The 27,272-nt window shown below is 39.9% G+C and overlaps 3 protein-coding genes across 6 annotated transcripts; 2 read left to right on the top strand and 1 right to left on the bottom strand.

Moving 5' to 3' along the window:
• Positions 1-2,069: 2,069 nt before the first annotated feature.
• Positions 2,070-5,167, top strand: LOC130948519 (uncharacterized). 4 transcript variants are annotated; one of them, XM_057877270.1, is made up of 5 exons: positions 2,070-2,338; positions 2,532-2,729; positions 2,888-3,034; positions 3,633-3,847; positions 3,952-5,167. In XM_057877270.1, exons 2-5 carry the CDS (start codon positions 2,600-2,602, stop codon positions 4,744-4,746), a joined length of 1,287 nt encoding a protein of 428 aa, XP_057733253.1. In that variant the 5' UTR covers positions 2,070-2,338; positions 2,532-2,599; the 3' UTR covers positions 4,747-5,167. The 4 variants fall into 4 exon arrangements, with proteins under 4 accessions (XP_057733253.1, XP_057733255.1, XP_057733252.1 ...); XM_057877269.1 differs by lacking the exon at positions 2,070-2,338 and adding an exon at positions 2,354-2,434; XM_057877272.1 differs by lacking the exon at positions 2,888-3,034.
• Positions 5,168-6,422: 1,255 nt separating this feature from the next.
• Positions 6,423-9,042, top strand: LOC130947333 (uncharacterized). The gene is made up of 6 exons (XM_057876001.1): positions 6,423-6,656; positions 6,963-7,123; positions 7,553-7,758; positions 7,851-8,091; positions 8,330-8,466; positions 8,556-9,042. Exons 2-6 carry the CDS (start codon positions 7,000-7,002, stop codon positions 8,781-8,783), a joined length of 936 nt encoding a protein of 311 aa, XP_057731984.1. The 5' UTR covers positions 6,423-6,656; positions 6,963-6,999; the 3' UTR covers positions 8,784-9,042.
• Positions 9,043-24,120: 15,078 nt separating this feature from the next.
• Positions 24,121-27,143, bottom strand: LOC130947860 (glycerate dehydrogenase). Its single transcript, XM_057876578.1, has 13 exons — positions 26,887-27,143; positions 26,685-26,768; positions 26,418-26,558; positions 26,101-26,222; positions 25,904-25,985; positions 25,653-25,725; positions 25,485-25,576; positions 25,313-25,387; positions 25,110-25,217; positions 24,950-25,027; positions 24,821-24,865; positions 24,514-24,628; positions 24,121-24,413 (listed from the first exon to the last, which is right to left on the bottom strand). The coding sequence occupies exons 1-13, from the start codon at positions 27,007-27,009 to the stop codon at positions 24,391-24,393; spliced, it is 1,161 nt and encodes a 386-aa protein (XP_057732561.1). The 5' UTR covers positions 27,010-27,143; the 3' UTR covers positions 24,121-24,390.
• Between the last annotated feature and the right edge of the window lie 129 nt (positions 27,144-27,272).

Raw genomic sequence — 27,272 nt, 5'->3', positions numbered from 1 at the left:
TTTATTAAAATTTATTTATTTATTTATTTATTTATTTATTACCAAAGATAGGAGATTCGAACCCGCAACTTTTTAATTGAGTATGGAAAGAGTATACTATTTGAGTTATAACTTATATATATTTTTAATATATTAAATACATAAAGAATATATAAAATAATATATATATATATATATAAATACATAATAATTAATTTTAGTTATTAATTTGTAATATATAGGTAAATTCTTCATAACAACTTAACAAGTACTTTTAATACGCTTATTTAGAAGGAAAAAAAACTGTAATACCTCAAAAGGGAATCTTTCTTTCTTATAAAGAACATAAATGTTTGTTTGTTTGTGGATTTCTGGATATAGATATAAATTATAAAATTAGTTATTTCAATATTAATACAGAAAACACCTATCCAGAGTCTCGTAGCTCAACAAACACCTTCCCATATTTTGGTCCTTTATCCATCCATTCCTAATTCAACCAACTAAAAGTTGTATAAAGTTTATTTTTAGCAATGGTTATTTTATTTTCCTTCATTCATTAATATCAAAACTTTTTTATTCAACATAATTCAGAATCTTTTTAGTGATATTCCTTGAGTCTTAATTAAATATTTAACAGCATTTAGCATAACATTAAAAAAGAAAAAAATAAAATATTACTTAATTATTTTTTTTTAATTTTATTATACGTGAACTTTTTTCTATTTTAATTTAAGTAATTAAAATATTATTTTATTATTTTATCAATTTATTATCTTAGATGAGTTTCATCATCAGATTAGTATTAGTAAAACGAGAATAGTACAGATCATATTTTATTTCTTTAATGGTTAAAAAAATTAAGAAAATCTATTTTCTAATAAAAAATATACTTTGTTTACCAATCAGTCAATCACACATCGGTAGATTCTTTTACTAATTAAAAAATATATTGAGTTGTTTAATTTATTTTACCCATGATAGATTAACAGTTTATCTAGATGGAATTAGATTCGAGAGAATAGAGTATTGCAAAAAAACAAGTTGCATCGCTGTACCGTACTAAACTACATACTAATACGAGTATTATTTAAAGTACATAATCGTTTTTAAAATTATTTTTCTGACGTGTATCATTGTATTATATTGACTCATCTAGATCAATCGACATTGAATAATATTAAAAAGATGTTAAAAAAAGAATAAATAAGAACCCCCGTCAATAACTTGCAGCTAAGTAACGGCAAGAGATAGTTTGCCACATTTTTTTTTTTGGTGTCTATTTGTCACAATTAATATGAAATAAATTTATACATATATTTAATTATATAATAATATATTAATAAAAATAATTATTTTAAATATTAACGGCATAAATGTTACAAAAACAGGAGACATTAAATTATAAATATAAAATTATATTTAACAGATAAAATATAAATAAAAATATTATATTTAAAAATATAAAATTAATATATTTTGTGTTTATTTTAAAATAATAACAAAAAATATAATTTATTTTTATTTTTTATTATTTTTATTAATTTTTTATAATTATATTTTTTTTAAATTTTTTAATAAAAAATAAAATAAATTAAATTTATATAATTTATTTTATTTTATTATCAAATAAAATATAAAAATATTAATTTTTATATTTTTATTTTGTATCTCGTTTTAAGTATTTTATCCTATCTATTTTCAAAATCAAATAAAACCTTAATCTAATATTACATAAAGCTATATCAAAATTAAATTTATTAAAAAATATTAAATATATATAAAATATCAATATTTCAATAATTTTAACAATTTTAATTAATATTATATTATATAAATCTTTTATAACTAAAATTAACTTTTAAAATAATCGAATAATCAATATTTCAGATACACTTAAAATTCTTCCAAAATCCAAACTTATTAACTTATTAGCTTCATCAATGACGTCAGCATTTTCGGCACAAATGCAGCTGCAAATCTTGTACTTGTAGCGCGTGACTTTCTAGAACTTTGACTATCTTTAATTTCTTAATAATACTCGCAATTAAACTTTATACACAAAATTTCAAAAGATCCATTCACATTGATTGTTGAGTTGGGTCCTCGTTTTTAATTTTCACTTTTTCCATGGTCATACAGTTCCTAGAAACATGTTATGAAAATTCTGGTGATGCCACACACACACTTATTAACTCTTGTGGTCAAGAAACAAACGCTTCCTTAAATTAAATTGCTTTCTTGAAAACAAAAACAATTAACATCGTGGGACTGTTGTGATTTGGAATTTGTGGGTTGCTGCACCTACTTCTGTGTTCATCCTTCTTTGCTTTTAACATTTTCTTTGACTTTTCTCTAGGTTGGTGTTTCTTTTTTTCTTTTTCTTTCATCATTGTTTTTTATTTTTCATTATTTTGCTTTCTTTTCTTTGTTTTCATGGGTGTCTCTTCCTGCTGTATGTGTTGCTCTCTCTTAATCTTCTTATTAGAATGATCATGATATAATATATGATTAGTTGTTTAATCTGAGTTTGTTTATTTTGGATGAAACAGTTACACCTTGGTTGGTTGGTGGTAACAAAGTTGAGGCAGGAAGAGACACTGCGAAATTGAAAGCGGAAATGGCCCAGAACGGAAGAGTGATGCAAAATTGTGTGTATGCTTCTAATCCCTACCATGAATGCACTGAAGCTTGTGTTCACAAGAGCAAGGACCCTAACTACAAGCCTCACAAGAACAGAAAGGGATTTGGTTAGTTATGCACGCCTTCTGTTTGATCTTTTTACTCACTCAAACTTTTATTGCTGTTTTGTTTTGTTGCTCTGTTTTGTGTTTGTTTTTAGTTTGGGAGTGCTTAGTTCCAATCTTTGAACACATGCATCTTATTTCTCTGTTTTTTTCCTTAAAAGATTATCGAAGAAGTGTTACTGATGGTGAGCTTGGAAAAAAGATGAATGAAGAAAAACGCTCTCAATCTGGTTGTCCTAAAGCATCTAATCCTTACCATGTGTGTGATGAAAATTGCAACAAAAGAAGAGTGGCAGGAGCTGATTCAGGTTCCCACTCTGATTTAAGCTTATAATAAGTAACCTACCATTTAGTATCAAATTTCACGATTTTAGTCCCAATAATATTTAACCAGTTATACAGTAAGTGAATTTCTTCACCCCTCTAAGAATTTTACTATTGCAAAGTCTTTCTCACACTATTTGATTTGAAGAATAAGATTCATCTCAAGGGGGAACCTGAGAAATGTTTCCGGTGACTGCAAAAGTGTCCCAGGAATTCAACTTTTTAGTTAAAGATTGACAATGATATCTAGAATCATTTGATTCAATTGCTTGTGTACAAATGGTATAGACTGTCTTGCATACTGATTTAATTTTGTTTGACCATTTCATGGTAATGGATTTATATTATTTGACAATTCATTCTGCCGTCCATCTCATAGATGCAATGATACCTGTCCTGTATATTTGTCTTGCATGTTTGTCCATGCATATAAATTGGTTAATGAAATATTAAGCCTTATCGTTCTGCTTATTTAATTTGTTTGGCTCGGTAGAAAATGTGGTGATGATGTAGATTATTGATATGGCTAGATAAATTTCACACTATGAGTATATGCCTGACCAGAATACTTTAAAATTTCAGTTGCCAATTCCTTAAGCTTTGGCAGGAAGAAGCATGGATCAAAACCAGAACTTCCTGTTCTTGACAGTGTTCCACCCTCGAAAATTGGGGCTATTTATCTCTCTGATGCTTCATCACCCCTATCAAGCTATTCTGACTCTGGAAGGAAAAAGATGGAAACAAAAAACAGTGAGATAGTACCAGCTTCCGGAGAAATACACGTCGCAGATATCATGGTAATTCCTTATTTCCTCACATATTTCAACAAACAATACTTTATTTTTTTTAAAAAAAGTTTGGCTTATTTTACTTGTCTCTTCCATTTTTTTTCTTCTGTCAGCCTGTTAATCACAAAGTCCAACCGAAGGATGATGCTGAGGAATTTGCCGACCCAAGACAGACAAAGAAAGAAGTGGACAAAAATGGTTCAAACAAAGTTGTTCCAGTCACCTCTGTTGATGATACCGGGGTTCTTACTGCCTCAGCTGCTGCCATGGACTTTGCTTTTTCTGCTACACACAATGGTAATGAAGATAGTGATGGAGATGACACCGAGTCTGTGGTATCTGAGTCCCGTGTTCCAGTTGGGAAGTACCATGTCAAAGAGAGCTTTGCTCCCATCCTGCTTTCCATCTTTGAGAAGTATGGAGACATTGGAGAAACCTGCCACTTGGAATCAGTTGTGATGAGATCATATTACATTGAGTGTGTATGTTTTCTTGTCCAAGAGTTGCAATCTGCATCAATTATGCAATTAACAAAGTCCAAAGTCAAAGAGTTGATGGCTATTCTCAAGGATGTAGAATCTGCCCAACTTCGCGTTGCCTGGTTGCGTAGCATACTCAATGAAATTGCTGAGAACATTGAACACATCAACGAGCATCGCGCAGTGGAGGCAGAGAAGGCCAAATCGAATCACGAAGTGGAATTGCTGAGGGAAGAGTTGGAGTCAGAAATGGCAACTTTGGCTCAGAAAGAGCAAGAGGTAACTGATCTTAAAACAAGAGTTGAAGAGATGAGAGGGCGTTTGAGTGAGCTTGAGCTGAAGTCTTCTGATCTGGACAAGAACATGTCATCTATCAAGTCCAAGGTTGATAATTTGGATATCAAATCCTTGCTAGATCAACTATTGTAAATGGAAGAACTAAGAAATTTGGTCTTTGAAGTGCACATTTAGTATTGAGTTGATGGTTAACAGGGTAGGATATGTTACTGAATAAACTAGCTTGGAGGTTACATTTTCTAGCCAAGATAGTATTAAGTAGTATGAAGAACAATGAATGCATATAATGCATATTAACACACTTTACACATGCACCCTCACAATTGTACTTTCAATTATTTATTTATTGTTTATATATCTAATAATTCCCAGTCCTTACATCCCAACAAAATTGGGTTGATGGCATGGCAATCATCAGGGAATTTTGTTTGTTGGGAGCAAAGGGGTTATTCCCTGCTTTCTGTGTTCTTTGATTGATGATGGTCTGTAATATTTTGAAGTTAAATTGTGTCAATTTTAATTTTAAACCATGACACGGGTATTCAAATTTTAATTATTCCGGACTTAACTGTGTGAATTAGCCAATAAGTGCTTGTATTCAATTATGACAGTAATATATAATAAATCCTTGAATAGGTTTTCTACTAGTGTGGATGGATGTAAGATGTGATAGTAAAAGATTGTTGATGTTTGGTGTTTAATCTTTCAGTCTTGGTAATGAAAAATTACTTGATATTTTACATTATATATAAAAAAATTAAACTAAATTTTAAGATAAACTTTACACAAAAAAGAAAAAAAAAGTTTATATTGTAAAGCAAAATGATTTGTTTTACAATATAAACTTTGTTCTAAGCTCATCCGGATGAGTTTATTTTAAAAGAAATTTTACAAGAACGAACTTTATTTTCTATTTCATCACAAATAGAATCTTATGACTTGTTTCATTAAAGAATGATAAATTCTGAAACACATTTAGACGAGTTTACTTTAAAAGATATTTTTAAAATAAATTTTTTATCGAATGAAATTTAATCTACTCTGTTAGAGATGACGGTATAGGTTAAATAATAAAAATCTCAATTTATAACGCTATTATTTAATCTGTTAAGTCAGCACAAAACTAAAGAATCAATATTTTATATAAAAAAAAACTTATTTAACACTAAAGTCTAAAAGAATTTTTTTTTTGCATGAAACACGGTATATTAAGGTTTGTGTGGGTGTATTTCTAAAAAAAAAAAATTTTGACTTATTTTTTTAGAATATTTTATATAAAAATAAAAATAATTTTATGTTTAGATATTTTATGTAAATTTTTTTTATTTATTAATTATGTTTGGATATAACAATATAAAAGTATTTTTTTGTTTATTTATTTATGAAAAATATTTTTTTAAAGAAAAAAATTAAAAAATATAAATTACAATTTTTTAAAAATAATATTTTTTTAATTTGTTTAGTACTTTTACTTTTATTATAGAAATTTGCTAAACACATTAAAAAATAAAAAAAAAATTATTAAAAAAAATATCCTTTTTTATCAAAATAATGACGTTCAAACAAGTACTAAAAATTATCGAATTAATTACTAGATCAATTTAAATAAATTAAAAACAAGATTATACATATAATAGATTCTAATATAATTATACTGCAGCGATTATAATAATTATGTAAATATTATTAAAATTAAGTTATTAAATATCATAAAAGTCATCTTAGCATAGTTTAATATATATATATATATATATATATATATATATATATATATATAAGTCACTTTTTTTTTTCAATTTTATCAATAATTTATAAAATATTACATTACCGTAGCATAATCATATTTTCATACTTCATACCACAAACCCTAAAAAGTAAGAAAGAAAAAAAAAGGGGGAAATCATCAAATTTGATACCGTTTGGCGTTAGCTGTGAGATTGGAGCTTCAATTTGGTGAATACTAAATACTGAAATCCAAATTTGATTCCAATTCGCTTCGTGCTTGTTGCGAAGCCCTACTGCCAGATCGCTACTGCCACCAGGTTCGTCTCTTTCACCTCTTCCTCTTCTCCAGTTACGTTTTTCCCATCGATTCGCTTAGCTTCTCTAAATCTTTTATTGCGCAGAAAAATCGATTTCCCCAACTTTTTCAGCAATTACTTTAATCCTCTTGATTTTCGATTTACGTCAGCTGCAATAATTCTGTTCTCAATTCCATCTAAGTTCTGAAGGCGCGATTTGTTTAGGGTTTAGGGTTTGGTGCTATTTCTTGTGGAATGATAATTTTTTTTTACATGCCGGAAACTTCAATAAGATATTTGTTTGTTTGTTGGTTTTAATTGATGCAGGAACAGGTTTTGAGGGATTAAGAATATTCTGCAGAAGATGTCTGAGGAACGAGCAGTTCATCCCGATTGTCGGAATGCTAGCAATCCTTATCATGAATGTAGTGATTACTGCTTTAGAATCATAGCCGAAGCAAAAATCAGGATGCAACAAAAGGAAGCTGGTTTGTTTCTTTTCAATCAGTGTCTATTCTGTTTATTTCATTTGACGATTTGCTTCAATGAATCATGCTCTTTAACTTTCTCAAGCAATTGAATCTTACCTTCTTGTTATTGTTTAGTTCTAGCTTTGTTTGTGTTCTTGAATAATAACCACTGTTAATCATTAAGGTCACTGTTAATCTCTACCAAAATTATGTTTCTAGGTGTGGTGACCAAAATTGTGTTTGATCATATCCCACCAGTAAAAGGAAGGAAGCTTAAGTAGATAGGCCTATCATGCTGAACAATGTTTCATTTCAATTTTAAACTTATAAGTCAAAGAGCAAAGAAGTTTTCTTTAGTTATATTAAACTTTTTTTCTACTTTTTCAAATGAATAGATTAGTGTAGTTTGTCTGTCTGTGCTTACCGTTTGTTTCCTTTGTCTATCAGAAGTTGCACAAGCTAGCGGTGGAAGTCGTGGTAAGCAAGCTGTCCAGGAAGAATTATATCCGGATGAGGAAACACATGATGAAAGGCCCGCTCTTGAAAATTCTGATAGTGAACCTGACATGCCTGCTCCAGAGGAAACGACGGATGGGGGCTTTGCAAATCTCTCGGGGAGACAGAAAAAGTGGATGGAGCTGAGAGCCAAGATGGTAATGTAATCAGAATTTTTTTTTTTGTTTTAAGACTTAGTTTCTTTTCAAACCTTTCAAGAAGTCTCAGGCTTGTTTTATTTCCCTTGCAGCAAGAAGCTAAAAAGCGAAATCAAATCGAAATAGCTGCTGAAAAAAAGAGGATGGAAGCTCCGACCGAATCTAGGGGTGTTTCTAAACAGAAGTGGCTTGAGGATAGGAAGAAAAAGATTGGAAAACTCCTTGATGCAAATGGATTGGATATGACAAAGGCATATATGCTTGACACCCAAGAGAGTGCAGAAGGGAAATACAAGAAATGGGAGAAAGATCCTGCTCCTTTTGGTTGGGATGGTATGCTGAATACTTATCCAAGATTTTTTACTCTTTTTTATTATATTTATTTCGGCTATTGTCAAGTCAGTGTTATCAAAAAGTCACTAAAGCGAAATGGAATTTTCAAAAACTGGTACACTGCTGTAGTGTAGCTTATTTCCTTTATGTTTTTGTGTGTATTGTACTTCTCTCTTTCCTTTGTTCTTCCTTCTTTTTTCTTTCTATCAATTGAAGCTAACATGCCGTTTTTGTTCAGTTTTTAATCAGAAGACGCTATACAATGCATACAAAAAGCGGACCAAGAAAATTGATGTGGATTTAGAAGAGTACAATAGAATGAAAGAAGCTGATCCGGAGTTCTACCGCGAAGCCTCAAGTCTCCAGTATGGAAAGGTATACTACGAAAAAATATTAGCATATTTTTGCTTTCAAGATCTTGTCTGTGTTGTGTATCTCCTGACAAGTCTCTCCTTACATTGTAGGCACCAAAAATCTCAGAGGACAAGATCGACAAGATGGTACAGGAGCTAAAGGATAGGGAAGAGAAGCGTAAGTCGTTTAGTAGGAGAAGACGGTTTCATGAAGAGAAAGATATTGACTCGATCAATGATCGTAATGAGCACTTTAACAAGAAGATTGAACGAGCCTTTGGTAAATACACACTGGAGATTAAAAATAATCTTGAACGAGGAACCGCATTGCCTGACTAAGGTACCTGCCTATGTTGTCATGTGCGTTTTCTGGAACTGATCCTTGATCTTGTAATATTGTGGACTAGTGTTTTGCGATTCACATATGGAACAATGTGAAGTCAAATATAGCTTTCCAAATTATGGTTTTGGCCTTTGTCTTCCTCTTTCTTACTCAATTGTAAGATCGTTCTGGATCCTAAAATGTCTTGCGTATATGTATATCTTGGTGCCTTCCTCTAATCCTTTCCCCTAATGAACAATTATTGGTTTTGCTGTAGTGGGAGGCCGGGTGCAAATGTTTAATCTAATAATCATTCCCAACCACATTCATGAAATCATTCACAAATTTCAAACCGTAGTTACGGCTTAAAACCTTGTTAGTGCCGAAGCAAGCCACATCTTTTCCAAAAAACGAAGCAAGCAAAAGCATTTTCTCCATAAGTCAATTGGAACATAAGAAACTAATAAAATGCAAGAATCTCACATGGGGTATCAATTATCAAGGCAACAAAAGGTTCCCCAGATGCTTTTTTACTGCCCGACAAGAAAATACTCTGGAGGGTGTTACTTTAGGGCTACGAAATGAAGTGTTTAAACTTGTACGAACACCCACAAATATAGGGAAATTGAAACTTGTCCAAACTCCTAATTAATATAAAAGTAATAATAATATTTTTTTTTTGGTCGGTGGATTGGACAACTCCCAATTCTAGGTACTTCGGTGGATTGGACAATCTTCAATTCTAGGTACACAACACACCCACACACTCCTCACACATTTTTTTTTAATTGTTTTTTCTAGGGTTTGAACCCTAGACCTTTGATGTGGGGAGGGGGAGAGATGCCATTATTGAAATATGGACAATTGGATGCTTAAAGATTGTTTGTCACTTTTTCACCCATGATGCATGGAGCCACCCATCTTAGTATTCTCCTAAAGAATCGTCAAGATAAAATTCCTTTCGAATTCGGTCTCGTGTCCATCCCATTGTTGTTTTTGCTATATTGTCCAATCACTCCAATGCAAAATCGAAGAAACTTTCAATGTTGAGATAATTGGAAAATATTGAAACTAACCAGGCAAAAATAGGATTTTTTTTAAATAAAAAAATAATTATTTTCCGGAAAACGATTTTTGAACTTTAATTTTTTAAATGCGATTTTTTTTTTTTTTTGCATTTAGGACAAATTCACCGCACTCCGGGTGAACTCTATAATTTATATAAAATTTGCTGCACCCCGGCAAACTTCAGGTTAAGTTTGACAAAATATAAGTATTCCTGTTGAAAAACGGAGCTCAAAACCATAATTTCATTCTCCACTTTGGTTTTTATTTTTGGCATTTTTTCTCTACAATGTCAATGAATCCATTGTTATGCATTTATTATGATGGTGAAATAGTGTATGATGAAAAATGTTCTATCGTTTTTAGGTCTGGACAACCGATAATTACGTATATGACACCAGAAGTCAACAGTCTAACAGTGTTGAAGAATCTGATATTGTATTTGGGCAGCAACAGACGAAAAAAGTGAAAAAAATTGCTAGAGATATTCGACCGAAGTAAATGACAATTTGTTTTATAAAAAGTATGTCACAGTTGACTTGGCTCTGTTGTTAGTATGTTTATTAGACCACGGTTTTGAGAAATATTTCTGTCATTTGGAATTAGGTATCAGTTACGTGATGACGAGGACGTACGATCTTATAAGGTCATGGCACAACCGATTGACAAATGTTCATCTGTTGGAATTATTCGTGTTCCTCGTTGAGTTGGGTGGACGAGGATCATCTGCAGATACTGTCGATGATAGTCCGTTAAGTGGAGCTGTTAGGCGAAATATTAGAAGGACAATGGTCGATCTAAATATGCCACCTGAAGGTAGTCAAGAGGGGTCTAACATTAGAGTTGGTAATGCTGACATGATGGAAGATAATGTTAAAAGTCATAAGGGTTCTGCTATCAGAGATTCGATGATGGATCAGTATGAAGTTAACCCCGATGACGGAGATGATGTTGATAATGAACCAACAGAAATTTCTGATTATGGTGATGAGGAAGAAGAGATGAACTACTATGGTGACACACAAATTGCTCTGCCACAGCCTGCCATTTCTCGACCATATGACCGATCGGATCACTTCTCCAGGTTGAATCTCGATAATATGACTTCGGATTAGTCGTTTACCCAGGAAGTCTCCGAAGAGAATCCAAGCAATGAGTTCGAGGTTGGACAACAATTCAGAACAAGGAAGAAGTCATGTTGACAGTTAAGAGATACAGCATCAGGAGAGTTGCAGAGTATAAAATAGTAGAGAGTGACCAATTGAAATATAATGTACAGTGTATCCAGTTCGGGTCCGGTTGTTCTTGAAGCATACTCATATCATATCATCGAAAGTAAGAAAAATGGGAGGTTAGTAAATACAGTGATTCTCATACTTATATGCAAACATCGATAGAGCAAGACCATTGTAGGTTGGATTCAAAGGTGATTGTTCAACATATTTTTACAATGGTCAAAGCAATCAGCATCAGAGTTCTACAAGGAGGTGTAGAAAATCACTTTAGTTACAAGACATCCTACAGAAAGATTTGGCTTGCAAAGCAGGGAGTCATACAATGAGTTTTCTCGTTGGTTATTCGCTATGCAGATGTACTTGCCCATCGATCCTGAGTCCCAGCTGGTAGGCCACGTCCTGCAGGGTGATAGTCATCTCCCCGCATGGTAGATGAAACGTGTGAGACTGAGGTCTCCACCTCTCTATCAACGCCGATGCCAATGGCCAATCGTGCTCGAACTCCACCATATACGCCACATGCTCAAACCCAGCTCACCTGAGATATGACCTAATTTATTCAGGCGGGCGTCTCATCGAATTTCGTCTAGTGTGCAAGATCCGAGGTGCCTACCAAACGAAAAAAAAGGAGGGTCAACACATAAAATAACAAATTCGTTGTTTATTACAATATAATAAACAAAAGTGATAAAAGTATACCACTCGATCAAGTTTGCTAGCAATGTGCTCAACCTGATCCAATTTGTAAAGCATATCCTCGTAGCCTAATAACTGCTGCTCCATCTAACTACACTCTAGTAAAATAAAATAACATATACTAAATTCAGTTCCTCTCACATTAACTAAATTCTTAAAAGACATATTTAAACCAACTAATTGTCAACCTTACATCTTAATCTGTTTATAAACTTACTAATTAAAATGTAAGCCAACTACATGAGACCATCAACTAACTTTATAAACATACTAATCAATAAATAACTTAAAACTAAATTTTATTAATGATGTTTCTTTTTAATCTAATCTAACTAATTATTCCACTAGTTACCATCTAATTCACAACTTAAACTAATTATTCTGACTAAAATAATTAACAATTAACTAATAACTTATACTAATTAATGTGTTATTAACAGTAAAGCAACTGTACTTGAAAATAATAACATAAAAAATTTAACTAACATGTTATATACTTTAATTAACATGTAAATAGTAACCAGTAAATCTAAATAACATGTAAACACTGAACAGTAACTCTAATTAACATATAAATAATAATTCTGTAACTCTAACTAACAACACTAAACAGTAATTCTAACTAACATGAAAACAGTAACTCTAACTAACAAAATATATACTGACCTGAAACTGGCGATGCAGTGGATAACGAATTTCACAGGCGTCGAAAGACAGAAAATCTCGTATAGAAGAATCTAAATATCACAAGCAAAGGAGAAACAAAGTGGATTTGGAGAAGAAATTTGGAAGAAAAGTGTTCGGTTGTCGGTTGCCGGACAAGTCGGGTGATCAATTAGGGGTGTAGCAGCGCGTCGATCTTGGTAGTGTTGGGCTTGGATCTGCCGGATAGCCGAGCTCTCGTTACGGGAGGAAAGGAGAAAAAAGGGGGGTGCCACCTGCAAAGACACTCAGACGCTCAAGTCAGTTGGTGTGCAGGTGGGAGATGTGACAGGTGTAAAAGTGACATACCTTGGGGGAAGGGCAGGTCCTTCCCCATTTATACCGTGTCAGAGGTGGGCCCCGCAAGGACAGGCCCATCTTCCTCGAAACTTCCTCACAGCTGCAGTGGAGAGCTGTCAGGGACGCGTGTCCGGGTCGCGTGGTAAGCCGCATGTGCCCGACCGCTCGGGTCGGGTACTCATCGGGTTGGTTTGACCTAGGGCAGGTTGGGCCAGGCCGTTACAGTGCCCCCACGCGCCGCTAATCGACCGTTCAGGTCGTTGGAGGCGAGTTATTTCTCCCTTTGTTGTCGCGAATTCGCTCGTCCGTGTGGGGGACGCGCTACTCGTACCCGTTCGCAATTCGGGGCGTTCTTTTGTCGCCTCGTTTCTCGTGAGGGGCATTAAATGCTCATTAAGGGTTGAAAAAACCCACGCGTGCAAAGACTGTTCTGTCCCCAGGCCTTTCGCGCTTCCACTAAAGCAGTTTTGAACAGTTTTACGTTTTGTTCTTCTTCTACTTGCTTTTCTGATCACACTGCCCATTCCTTCTTCCTGCGTTTTCATCACTCAGAAGTTATTTTCATTGCTCCAGTGCGCTTCGCCCTTATCCGAACTTCCTCGATCATCCAGGTAACCATCTTTTTTCCTTCCGCTTCAATGGCTGTTTGCATGTCTGTTTATGCTTGTTGTGGGCATCTTTCCTGTGCTTGTTCTTCCTTGTTGTTCATGGATGCATTTTCTTTGCGTTTCTCTTTTTACCAACTATGGTGTGTCATGGGGGGTTTGCGCCATTGTTCTGGTCTTGGTTTTGTTTAGTCCCCCTTGTGGTCATGGCACGTGGGGTTTCTTTGGGTTTTCCCTGGCTTCCGACCTCACGGACTAACCGCACGGTGCCCCCACTGTAGGTATGCCTCGTGTTGTTAGCCGAGCTTCTAGCTCCGCCGCGGGTTATGACCCGTATGCGTGGGTGGTTTCCGACCTCAAGAACTCTCCCAATCAGATGGGTGAGGAGGAGCTCACGGAATTTCGCCAGGCCGAGTATCTTTGTGGGGGTACCGACGAGGAGGCGAACTATGACGTATATGTCCCTGCCCTTCACGAGCGGCCTTATGAGATTAACTTTAATGCCCCCCGGGTTCCCGATTGGATCTGGTTCTACAAGGCCATGTTCACTCAGGTAGGGGTTCGCATTCCCCTTTCCCCCTTTCAGATGAACCTCCTGAATCGAATTTCGGTGGCTCCATCTCAATTACATCCGAACAGCTGGGCTTCCATTCGCTGCTTCGAGATGGTGTGCGAGTACTTGGAGCTGCCGACCTCTGTCGACGTTTTCCTCTTTTTCTTTAGTCTAACAAACCCTTCGAAGGAGGGGAAACACAAGAAAGGGTTCATGTCCTTTCGGTCCGCCCAAAGCCGGAGGATCTTTGGTTTGTTTGAGGACTCCTACCACGGATTCAAGGACAAGTACTTTAAGGTCCGCCCGGTCAAGGGTCGTCACCCTTTTTGGTTGTCTCTGGAAAAGGAGCGCCTCATCCCGACGTATTGGAGCTTCGGGGCGGGGTCTAATCCTTTTATCAAAGTTGCTTATAAGGGGATGTCGGCCGTGGACCGGCGGGTGGCCGACATATTGTGGGCGATTCTTGGGAGAAACAATGTGAATCCACACCTCCTTATGGGTAATCGGGAGGCCGCCCGAGATTATATCCGTGAGTTTCTTTTGTCGTGTGGTTGTCTGCTTAAATGTTCCATTGTTGCTTCTACTAATTCGTTTCTTAATTTGTTGTCTGTAGTGGGACTTTCTGCCGAAGTGACCGGCATGGATAACCTGTTCCAAACTTTTCTTCACGACGACGAGGGTGAGGAGACTGGAGGACAGCAGGCGACGGTTCCTCCAAAAGCTCCTCCAGAAATGCATCCTCCTGAAGTTGAAACGTCTGCGAAGGCCGCCACTCCGACTTCCACAACCCCGATTCCTCCGGAGGTCCCTATTCCCGGGCACTCGTCTTCCTCACGTCGTGAGGAGGAGGAGGAGTTGTCCATCATCCCTACTCCCAAGAGGCAGAGGTCACAGTCCAGTCCCGAGGGGGTTTTGACTATCATGGAAAGGAACTTTGACGCTGGGACGTTCATAGATACCCAGCTGCTTCCAGGCACGGAGGATCATTTCCATGGCACCGACCTCTCGGGGCAGGCTCGGTGGATGTACCGCACCCTCCTTCGCGGCGCGGCCATAGCTTGAAAGGCTGAATCTGAGCTTTCTGGTATGGCCTCGCTTCGTCGGAAGCTCGAATATGCTGTTGACGCCAACAACAAGTACAAAACCCAAGTTAAAACGCTTCAGGATCGGTTAGTTGAAGCGGGGAATAAGCTTGACGCCGCCGAGAAAAAGGCTGCTTCGGCAGAGGAGAAATTGAAGACTGCCGACGCCTCTGTGTCCCGCTTGATGGAGCAGGAGATGACTTTGAAGAACCAATTGAGTGCCGCGCAAGGTCGGATGTCCGCTCTGGAGAAAGAGCGGGACGAAGTGGTGGCGACCGCCAAGGCTGCTCGGGAGGAGGCCGAGTTGTTCAAGCGGAAGCACAAGGAGGTCAAGGAGCAAGGGAAGAACGCAATTTTCACGACTGAAGATGCCCTCAAAGCTCAAGTGAAGATTATTTCTCCGGACTTCGACGTGTCGGCAATTAGTGTTTTCAAGACCATCAAGGATGGGAAGGTTGTTGATATGCCGAAGAAATAATGTTTGTACTATTGAACTCTTCTTTTATTGAACCTTGTACTGCGACTTTTGGTCCCTATTAATGGGTTTATGGGATCGTTTGCCCGTGTGTTTAATTTCTCGTTTTGCTTGCTGTCATTTCGTTTCCGTTTACTCGTGTTTGCCGTTTGTGGCGTTCTTTTTGTTAAGGTCGTTTATCGCGTTTTTTTATCTGAGGGGCTCCCGGGGTGATCAGTCCCGGGGCCGCGTATCCTTGTTCTCATAGTGGTTGCTCAAAAAGTTAGTAATAACATAGGCAAAAATGGCATGTGGAAATCGAGCAAGTTTAATCATTGTAATCAAGGATGTTGAAGTACTATTACAAAAATGGCTTAGGGATAAAACCTTCTTAAGTTATCTGCATTCCATGTCCTCGGGACCTCTTTGCCGCTGAGTCTTTCTAGCTTGTACGCTCCTCTACCGATTACTTCTTTAATTCGGTACGGTCCTTCCCAGTTTGCTGCTAGCTTGCCTTCTCCAGGGGTGGATGGGCCGATGTCGTTACGCCTCAAGACGAGGTCGTTTTCTTCGAACTTTCTTTTGAGCGCTTTGGCATTGTAACGTAAGGCCATTCTTTGTTTTAGTGCCGCTTCCGCTAGGTGGGCCATTTCCCTGGTTTCCTCTATCAGGTCCTTTTCAACAGTTTCCTCTACCCCCTTCAGGAGTAGTCGTGGGCTCGGCTCCCCGATCTCTACGGGTATCACTGCATCTGTCCCGTACGTTAGTCGAAAGGATGTTTCTTTAGTGGAGGACTGCTCAGTTGTTCGGTAGGACCATAGGACTGAGGCGAGCTCGTCGGCCCAAGTGCCTTTTTTGCTATCCAACCGTTTCTTGAGCCCTAGCAGGATGATTTTATTTGCGGACTCGACCTGCCCGTTTGTCTGTGGATGTTCCACCGAGGAGAATATCTGCTTTATGCCCAGGCCGGCGAGGAATTCTGTGAATTTCTTGTCGGTGAACTGTGTCCCATTGTCCGAGATGATGACTTCCGGGATACCAAATCGTGTTATGACTTGTCTCCAAATGAATTTCCTACAATTGGACGAGGATATACTGGCCAGCGGTTCGGCCTCTATCCATTTCGTGTAGTAGTCGATAGCGACTATAAGGTATTTGACTTGCCCCGGGCCTACGGGAAAGGGTCCTAAGAGGTCGACTCCCCATTGGGAGAACGGTCGGGAGGACGTTAGCAAGCTGAGTTCAGAGGCCGGCGCACGATGGAAGTTGGCGTTTTCTTGACACTTGACGCACTTCCTGACAAATTCCATGGAGTCGGCCATCATTGATGGCCAATAATATCCAGCTCGGATTAACTTCCTCGCCAGGGCCTTGCCTCCTATGTGGTGGCCGCAACACCCCTCATGGACTTCCCTGAGGACGTAATCCGTCTGGTCGGGGTGCAAGCACTTCAGCAGGGGGTGGTTGAGCCCTTTTCTGAACAGCTGACCCTGGATGATGGCATATCTGGCAGCTTCCCTTCTTAGCTTCTTGGCGTCTTTTTCGTTGTCGGGGAGCTTGCCGTTTTCTAAGAAGTCGGTGATGGGGTCCAGCCAGGAGGGGTTTAGCTTTGAGAGGTGTAGTGTGACCGCCGGCTCTTTCATCTTCCCTTGGATTAGAGATCGGTTGCCCGTTCCCGGTTTGGTGCTAGCCAATTTTGACAAGAGATCTGCCCGTGTGTTCCTTTCTCTCGGAACGTGCTGGATCGTGATTTCTTCAAACTTTCGGCTCAAGTCCCTGACTTTTTCCAAGTATTTCTGCAGCAGGGGGTCCCTAGCTTGATAGCTCCCGTTTACTTGGGAGGTGACGATCTGTGAATCGCTGCATATCTCTAACCTCGTTGCCCCGACTTCTGCTGCTAAGGCCAAACCTCCTATAAGGGCTTCATATTCTGCTTGGTTATTTGAAACGGGGAATTCGAACTTAATTGACTGCTCGTACACGACTCCGGCTGGGCTTTCCAGGATGATCCCGGCGCCCCCGAACGCTTGGTTGGAGGCCCCGTCAACATGGAGCTTCCACCGTGTGTTCGTGTCTTCGGCCGGATCCCCCGCTACTTCTACCAAAAAATCCGCCATCGCCTGCGCCTTGATGGCTTGCCGGGGTTTGTATCGTATGTCGTATTGGGAAAGTTCAATGGACCAGGTCATCATTCTTCCCGCCAAGTCAGGTTTTTGGAGCACTTGCCGGATCCCCTGGTCCGTTTTTACGACAATCTGGTGGCTTTGGAAGTATTGCTTTAACCTCCGTGAAGAGGTCAGGAGTGCCAGAGCTAGCTTTTCCAGTTTGTTATATCTCAACTCTGCCCCTTGTAGGGCCCTGCTGACAAAGTAGACTGGTTGCTGCCTCCTTCCTTCCTCTAACACCAAAACCGCGGCCAAAGCTTCTCCTGTTATGGCGAGATAAAGGTATAACGGTTCCCCATCCTTTGGCTTCCCGAGGACCGGGGGTGCCGCCAGGATTTCCTTAAAGTGCTGAAAGGCTTCCTCGCATGCGGGTGTCCATTCGAACGCTATTCCTTTCTTCATGAGGTTAAAGAACGGTAAGGCCTTTGTTGTCGATGCTCCGAGAAACCGTGATAATGAGGCCAGCCGTCCTGCTAACCTTTGGACATCCTTTATATCGCCCGGGCTCTTCATTTGGAGTATCGCTTGGCACTTCTCCGGGTTGGCTTCTACCCCTCTTTGGGTTATCATGAATCCGAGGAATTTCCCCGCTTCCATGGCGAAAGCACACTTGAGGGGGTTCAGCCTCATGCCATGTCGTCGGAGGGACGCAAAGACACTCGCCAGATCGCTTAGGAGATCGTCAGGTCGTGTCGTCTTCGCGAGGATGTCGTCCACGTAGACTTCAACTGTCTTTCCTATGAGGTCGTGGAATATCCTATTCATTAGCCTTTGGTACGTTGCCCCCGCATTTTTCAGGTTGAATGGCATTACCTTATAGCAGAAGGTTCCTCCCGGCGTTATGAACGCCGTCTTGTCTTCGTCAGGATGGTGCATCGGTATCTGGTTGTAACCGGAGTAGGCGTCCATAAAGCTCAGATACCGGTATCCCGCCGCGGCATCGACGAGTGCGTCTATGTTAGGGAGGGGGAAGCAATCCTTCGGGCAAGCTTTATTGAGGTCAGAGTAGTCTACGCACATTCTCCACTTGCCGTTGTGCTTTTTCACCAGGACTACATTCGAGAGCCATGTCGAGTAGTCTACTTCTCGTATAAAGCCTGCCTCAAGGAGGCTGGCCGTCTGCTTGGCCACCTCCTCTGCCCTCTCCGCCGACATTTTTCTCCTACGTTGGGCTACCGGACGTGCTTCCGCCTTGACGGCTAAATGATGCGACATGACTTTCGGGTCTATGCCTGGCATGTCGGCCGGTGTCCAGGCAAATAAGTCTCTGTTGGCTCTTATCATTTCGACCAAGGGCTCCTTTAGCTCGCGCGGGAGGTTCTTGTTGACGAACGTGAAACTTTCCTCTTCGTCGCCGAACATGAACTTCTCCAGATCTCCTTCTGGTTCCGGTCTGGGTTTATCGTCTACCCTGGCATCTAGGTCGGCCAGGAACACGCCGGATGCCTCCTTGGACTTCTTTCTTAAGGAGAGGCTGGCATTGTCGCAAGCGACCGCCGTCTCGAGGTCTCCTCTTACGGACCCTATAGATCCGTCATCGGTAACAAACTTCATGACTAGTAGCTTTGTGTTAATTATGGCCTCGAAGTCGTTGATCGTCTTCCTTCCCAAGATGATGTTATAGGCGGTCGAGTCTCGGAGGATCACGAACTCGGCCATCGCCGATCTTCGACCTTGGGATTGTCCCAATGAGATTGGCAGGGATATTACTCCGTCTGGCTTAATGAAATGATCCCCTAGCCCAATGACCCCGTGTTGGTGAGTCGTCAGATCGGCGTCCTTTAGTCCCAATGCGTCGAATACATTGCGGAACATGATGTTCGAGTCCGCCCCCGTATCAACAAGGATGCGTTTGATGAGGCCGGTTCCCACTCGGGCCGTGATGACCATAGGTGGGTTTTCCGGGGCGTCGTCGAACCATTGGTCTTCTGGGCCGAAGGAGACGAGCGGAGGCTTCTTAAAGTTTCGCATCGATGAGGAGGAAATCGACAGTATCTTTGCGTCTTTCTTGTGTGCGGATCTGGATCTAGGTGCAGCGTTTTTGGCCGTCACTACGTTTATCACAGTGAGGCCGTGATCTCCGCCTTCTGGCTCTGGTCGCCGCTTTGCCGAACGGGTTTTGCCTTCTTCCTCTTCGTCGCGATAACGTCTCCTCGGCTCCCTGATAAGGTGGGAGAGTGCTGCTAGTTTGCCTTCCCTTATCGCTTGTTCTAGCGCATCCTTTAGGTCAAAACAGTCCTGCGTTAGCTGACCGTAACCTTTGTGGTAGTCGCAATAGAGGTTTTTGTTCCCTCCAGTGCGGTCCTTGAGTGGTCGAGCCTTCGGCAGGATTCCTTTCTCTGCTATTTGTTGGTATACTTCTATTATGGGAAGCGTGAGTGGGGTGTAGTTGGTGAATTTCCCGACTTGGGGGAACGTCCTCGGCGTCTTGCTTGGCGCCTCTTCCCTGGTTCGCTCCTTTGGCCTATCCCCGTTCCCGTGCTGCCGGGGTTGATTGTAGCCGGACTGCCGTTTGTTGACAGCCACAACTCGGCTAACTTCCTCGTCATTTATGTATTCTTTGGCTACCGTTTGGATCTCGTGCATCGTCCAAACCGGTTTCGTGGTAAGGTGTTTTCGAAAGTTCTCGTTGAGGAGGCCGTTCGTTAAGCAAAGACTGGCCACCGAATCGGTCAAGCCGTCGATTTCAAGGCATTCGTCGTTGAACCGATCCAGGTACCTTCTGGTCGGCTCTCCTTGTCTCTGGGTTACCCCCAGAAGGTTGATCGGGTGCTTTGCCTTGGCTATTCGTGTTGTAAACTGGGCCAGGAACGCGCGGCTGATGTCCGAGAAGCTGTAGATGGACCCCTGTGGAAGGCCGTTAAACCACCTGATCGCGGGTCCCGCTAAGGTTACCGGGAAGGCGTGGCATCTTACCTCGTCCCCTACCCCCTCCAGATTCATCCTGGCCTCAAAGGCCGTGAGGTGTTCTAGAGGGTCTTGGGTTCCGTCGTACCTCATGTCTGTTGGTTTGTCGAAGTGTTTCGGCAACCGGACTTCGAGGATAGATCAATGGAATGGAGTGGCGCCCATTATCACGGGTTGTCGTGTCCTCGCGGATCTCCCGTCCCCGTTTTCGCGATCACGCGCAGCTCGGCGAGTTGATCTTCCCCTGGAATAGATGATCGTGTCATTTCGTCTTCTCGGGATGGGTGATTCCTCGCGCGTGCTCTCTGCTTCCGTTCGCGATTCGGAGGTACGCCGCGGGCGGCTTCGGTGGGAGTCTTCCTCTTCTCTTTCGGGGGATGGGGTGTAGCTGGGATCGGTGGTTCGTCCGTCCTGCTCCCGGTCGGCCAACTGTCGTTCTAGGTTCTGGACTCTATGGCGTAGCTCCTGCATTATTATGGCGCTGTCGCCGTCCGTTCCCCCGAAGGGTCGTGTCCTCGTGTGCTGTTCTGTGTGTTGTCGGGGGACCTCCGCCGCCCCCTTAGCGAGGCGACGAAGGCTGTCCCCTCCGCTCCGGCTCCTCGAGCTTGGTCTCCGTGACCCAGCGCGACTTCCATTCGAGCGTTGTCCCCACAGACGGCACCAATGTTCGGTTGTCGGTTGCCGGACAAGTCGGGTGATCAATTAGGGGTGTAGCAGCGCGTCGATCTTGGTAGTGTTGGGCTTGGATCTGCCGGATAGCTGAGCTCTCGTTACGGGAGGAAAGGAGAAAAAAGGGGGGGTGCCACCTGCAAAGACACTCAGACGCTCAAGTCAGTTGGTGTGCAGGTGGGAGATGTGACAGGTGTAAAAGTGACATACCTTGGGGGAAGGGCAGGTCCTTCCCCATTTATACCGTGTCAGAGATGGGCCCCGCAAGGACAGGCCCATCTTCCTCGAAACTTCCTCACAGCTGCAGTGGAGAGCTGTTAGGGACGCGTGGTAAGCCGCATGTGCCCGACCGCTCGGGTCGGGTACTCATCGGGTTGGTTTGACCCAGGGCAGGTTGGGCCAGGCCGTTACAAAAAGCGACAAATGAAAATGGCCCTACAGTTGTATAGTGTGTCGAACTCAACCTAAAGTTCACCGAAAGTGCGGCCAACTTTATATAAATGATAGAGTTTACCGGGATACAACGAACTTACCCTAAATGTAAAAAAAAAAAAAAAATTAAAAAATTAAAGTTCAAAAATCATTTTTAAAAAATATATATTTTTTATATTTCAGACAAAAATCCAGCAAAGACATCTCTTTTTTATAAGATGTAAAAACATGCATGAAAGTTATGGCATTCATACCAAGTAAGAGCTTCAGGCCTTCAGCATGCATCTCCAAATACTGAATGATCATAGATATAATTTTGCTCGAGATTTTATTTTAAACTAGTTAGTGAAATGCAGTTCGGATAGGTGCAAAGTAGTTAGAGCTAAGCTCAACTCTCTCTCTCTCTCTCTTCTTTTTCTTTCTGCAATTTGGGTCACAAGTTCAACATGCTGCGCTGAGCGTTCATGTGACTCGTTTCCGATCTTCTTCTTCTTCTCTTCTCTCGTACTCATTCCACAGGTTACTGATTTCGATGGATCACGATAAAGAAACTCCGATTGTGGCGAATTCAAGCTTCTCAGCTTCCGATCTTCAGAACCTAGCTCGTGTTCTTGCGCAGATCTCTAACCTCCAATCTCAAATCCCTCGCTCGCCGGTAAGCTCTATCACTGATCCTTCGAGCCCTTATTTCTTGCATCCTGAAGAGAACCCAGGCATATCCATCATCAATGTTGTGTTAACTACTCGAAACTATGATTCTTGGTCAAGAGCTATGACACTTGCATTAAAATGCAAGAACAAATTTTGCTTTGTTGATGGTAGCCTTCCGAAACCACAAGAATCTGATCCCAATTTCATGGCTTGGGAAAAATGTAACGCTCTTGTAGTATCATGGTTTATCTCATCGATCAGTGAGGAAATTTTACAGAGTGTGATATGGCATGATAATGCTGCTGATATTTGGCGCGATCTTAAGCATAGATATTATGAGGGTGATGTGTTTAGAGTGGCTGATCTTGAAGAACAAATGTTCTCTATCAAACAAGGAGAGTTGAGTATCACCTCCTATTTTTCGAGACTGAAAGCAATATGGCAAGAACTTGACAGTCTTAGGCCAATTCCAAATTGCAATTGTGGTGAATCTTGCTCATGTGGACTTGGCATTGTTAGAAATTACAAGAAGGATAGTTACCTGGTGCGATTCCTGAGAGGATTAAATGATCAATATTTTGTTACAAGATCTCAAATCATGCTAATGGAACCATTACCAACACTGAATGATGCCTTTGCACTTCTCACTCAACAAGAGCAACAATTTGGAACCCTTGATATCCTAGAAGCCAATGCTGTTTTAGCTGCTCAAACTAGTGTTAATGCCACCATTCGTTCTCAAAGTTTTACTGTTCGTGGAAGAGGAAGCCGTGGCAGAGGTGGCAGGACTGGCAGACCACCTACTCGGATCTGCTCTTTTTGTAACAAGAGTGGGCACCTTGTTGACACATGTTATAGAAAACATGGGCTACCGCCTCATCTCAAATAACCAAGAATCTGGGTTGTGAATGCTCGTTCGCTGACAAGGGTTGTGAGATACAGGATCTGAATACATGGAAGACGATTGGCACAGCTAAGGAGCAAGGAGCAAGCAGGTTCGTATACACTCATCATTCACAGCTTCCACACACCACTAATGACAAGTCTAATCACTAGACAACACTAAGCTTAGAACATCAAATGCATCACACATAAGCGGCAATTAGCAGTAGCACTAACACTAGTTAGTGATAGCCTATGGCACATTAGACTAGGTCACATTCCATTAGATAAACTCATATTAGTCCATACCAGCTATCCATTCATTGAATGTAAAAAATTAACAAAGCCTTGTGATGTTTTCCATTTTTCCAAACAGAAGAAACTACCATTTCATGTAAGTTCTACAATTTCTAATGAAACTTTTGATTTGGTGCATTTTGACATATGGGGTCCAGTCTCTATTCCATCCACAAGTGGTTTTCATTAGCCATTTTCATGAATCATTAGCTCGGTACTTGAAGATACTTTCAGTGAGGCCTCCTTCACTTTGAATATACCATCGGATGTCTTCGGAACAATCTTTTTCAATGGCAACGAAGGCGTTTTTTTTTTTCTCAAATCAAATGATAAAAGGGAGAAGAAATTTGTAGCCAATTATTAGTGATTTATAGTTTGTATGATGCGTTATGTAGCAAATGTATTTGCACGGATGTCATTTGAATATAATATTTGGAGAACACTATATTGATATACACTTTTTTTTGGAAAGGATAATCTCACTCATATCTTTGATAATGTCACCTTTTTTCCCCTTACAAGGTGACATTAATTTTTTATCCCCTTATTTAATGTTAGATTTGCAGTGCGGAGATCATCATTGATGTGTACAAGTTAATTTTCAATCTTGTATGGTCAGTTTTATCTGTGTCTCGATTTTTCATGGTCAGATTTGGTACTTTACTCAATCCTCATGTATTTAAGTTCATTTATGCTTATTTAGCATTTCAAATACATTACAAGTACTTGATGCTAAGTTGCTAATATGAACATGATAGTATGTAATTATTCATACATTGCCATCAGCACTCTACATATCAAATCTTCTCAGGTATCCCACCCTTCCATGCCACAAGAGCCTAACTCAACACACAAAAATTGATCTTTTTTTCTGCAATTGAAGGCCCCCCCCCCATAGGAGAAAAAAACACAAAGGCATGTAGACATGCCTATAGCTTTGAAACTGGCAAACCTGCATTTCAGAAAGAAAAATACGAAGTCCATTATTTAAGAGTGATTAGAACAGTAATTATTGGCCCTTAAGTATGTAAGATAATAATATCATGTGTTACCAAGAGCTTTTGCATTAACAATGCTTGGGCATGCAGCTGGTGGTGGCGCATTCTCATTCAGAAATGGTTCCACTCTATTGGCATCAAACCAAATTGGGTACCCTTTGATCTTACCCTGCAAATTTATAACCAATGAGTATCACATCGAAAATGTTATGACAAACCAAGTTAAATGTGGTGCATGATGCACTAAGATAATCTAATAATACAGATCTAGAAAACAGGTTATATCAATTATTTCTGTTAGACCATAACATCATTAGTGATCATTGAAATAAATTCAAGATGCTAGTGTGGCATGCGATACCAGAACATTTAGAGCAGCTAGTGTGGCCATTCCCTCACGAGTCCACTGCAAAATTCAGATCAACAATTTCATTGCTACAGTACATAATCAAACCAAAACCAAAAAAATGTACCTTTTAGCATAATGTACCTTAGAAGCAGAAGCAATGTGAGGTACCACAATAGCATTCTTCATCTCTGAGAGCCCAGGTTTCATGTAAGGCTCATCCTAAGAAAAGATTAGAATTAACTAATTAAAATGGTAATTTAACAAGAATGTGATTATTTATAATTAGGTAAGGTTCACTCACCTCAAACACGTCGAGTCCTACGCGAAACATTGGATTCTCCCTCAAATGGTCAACAAGTGCAGCTTCATCAATAACAGGCCCTCTACTGCAGTTTATTAGTATTGCTTCCTGAAATAAGGATATCATATCATCACTCACTAACAAGAATTAGCACCTCTTAATGCCACAAATAATCAAGATTTTACTACAAAGTTAACTTGTACCTTCTTCATCTTGGAGAGTCTCTCCTTGTTAACCAGATGATAAGTGGTTTTATCCAAGACAGGATGAAGACTAATCTACAAAAGCATCCATAAGAAAAAGAAAATACCATATTATTTGGAACAATCAAATTGAAGCATGTTCTAGTTTTAGCTAGTGTATTCAAGTTCTTACTATATCTGCCTGCTGAAGGACCTCATCCATGGATGATGCCCTTTTCCAAGTCACCGGTTTCTCGCCATTCGCTTTCAAGAATTCACCATAAGCTACAATAATAGGATGCAAACAGAACCATCAGTTGATAATATGTATACTGGGGAGGGTGAGTGGATAGGAGCATGCCTGTAACAAACTTTTCGAGTCGAGTTGACTGGTAGAGATCAAAGTAAATCAGGTTCATCTTGAATCCTTCAACCTGATACAGTGCTAAAACATGAGTAACCATAATATGCATATATTATCATCAGGCATCACCATCAACTTAATTAGAGTTTTGGTTGTGAAATCTGACACACTGTGCTGATCATAATCATTATAAGTACTGAAGACTGAAGAACACTCAATGAGATTTACTGAAAATTTTTAGACATTACCATCATTCTTGCATAAGCCGATCCAATACGGCCAGCTCCAATAACACCAACTGTTTGTCCTTTCAGCAGGTTTCCAACAAAACTGCATCAGAAATAAAGCTAAGCTAAGCTAAGCAAAGCATCTATTTTCAACCATCAAATGGAGTATTTTGCACATTATTATCAGCATTAAGAAAGCAATTATTGTCATATCATACAGATGAGGGAGCCATCCATCATATAATCCTGCCCTCATGAACTCATCAGCCTCCACTATCCTTCTAGCAGCTGCTAAAGTCAATGAAGCTGCCAGCTCTGCCGTTGTCTCAGTCAGAACTCCCTACCAATTAAGCAATCAAGGCTTATGTTACATTCCAATAATGTCTATATCCTCCGAAATCAGGCAATATTACACATGACACCCTTTCTTGATTTAACAAATCAAGGGTGTTGAGTATAATATTGTCTAAATGGCAAGTTTTTTATGAGAAAAGTACATGCATATGAAACAGAAAGAAGAAAAGGTGGAGCTTACAGGAGTGTTTCCAACAGCAACACCATACTTGGTAGCAACGTTGACATCAACGTTGTTATAACCAACTGCCATGTTACTGAAAGCTTTGCCTCCAGCTCTGCTCAAAGCTTTGAACAACTCTTCTCCCCAGTCTTCAGTCAACTGAATGAAAACATATATATAATATGAAAACACCATCACCATACCCAAACAAAAGAATATGAAACAATAATCACAAGAACAAAAGCTTAGCTTGTAATCAATCTTCTTGTAAGTTATGATAATCACCTGACCAATAACTCCATCACACTTATCACCAATTAGTTGAATAATGTCTTCAACTGAGAGAATTGTTTTCTTCTGTGTACATATCTATGAGAGAACCAACAATAAAGAAATTAAGACTCTCTTTGATTTACATAAGAATAAAACACATGCTAAGATGAGAAAGAAGCCAAGCAAAGCAAAGAAATTTGATGATGATTATTACTTCAACACGACAATCTTGCTGGATAAGGAGATTGATCCAACGAGTTCCGGGCATTGGTTTTGTGCTAACAACTCTGTATTTCCCATTTGGGTTCCATACCTCAATTGAAACTGGCTTTGCCATTGAAACAGTTGAGCTTCAAAGTTCACACTACACTGAAATTTGAGTTAGCTTCTTTACTATAATGTTGCACTTTGATAATCTAGTATGAAAGGCTGCACAGTACTAATGTGTTCCTGACCAATAAGATTGGTCCACGTGGTTGGCTCATTTAGCTGATAAGAGTGATGAGTGGACATAGAATTTGGTACCCTTTTAGATAACATGAGTTGGTGTAAGGAAGAGGTGAGTTGAAGCTATGTGAGTATTCTTGAGCCTCACAATGC

This window comes from Arachis stenosperma, chromosome 9 (assembly GCF_014773155.1).
Source record: "Arachis stenosperma cultivar V10309 chromosome 9, arast.V10309.gnm1.PFL2, whole genome shotgun sequence".
Taxonomy (NCBI): Eukaryota; Viridiplantae; Streptophyta; class Magnoliopsida; order Fabales; family Fabaceae; genus Arachis; species Arachis stenosperma.
Note: the sequence above shows the minus strand (reverse complement) of the source record. Positions and strands in the feature narration are given on the sequence as shown.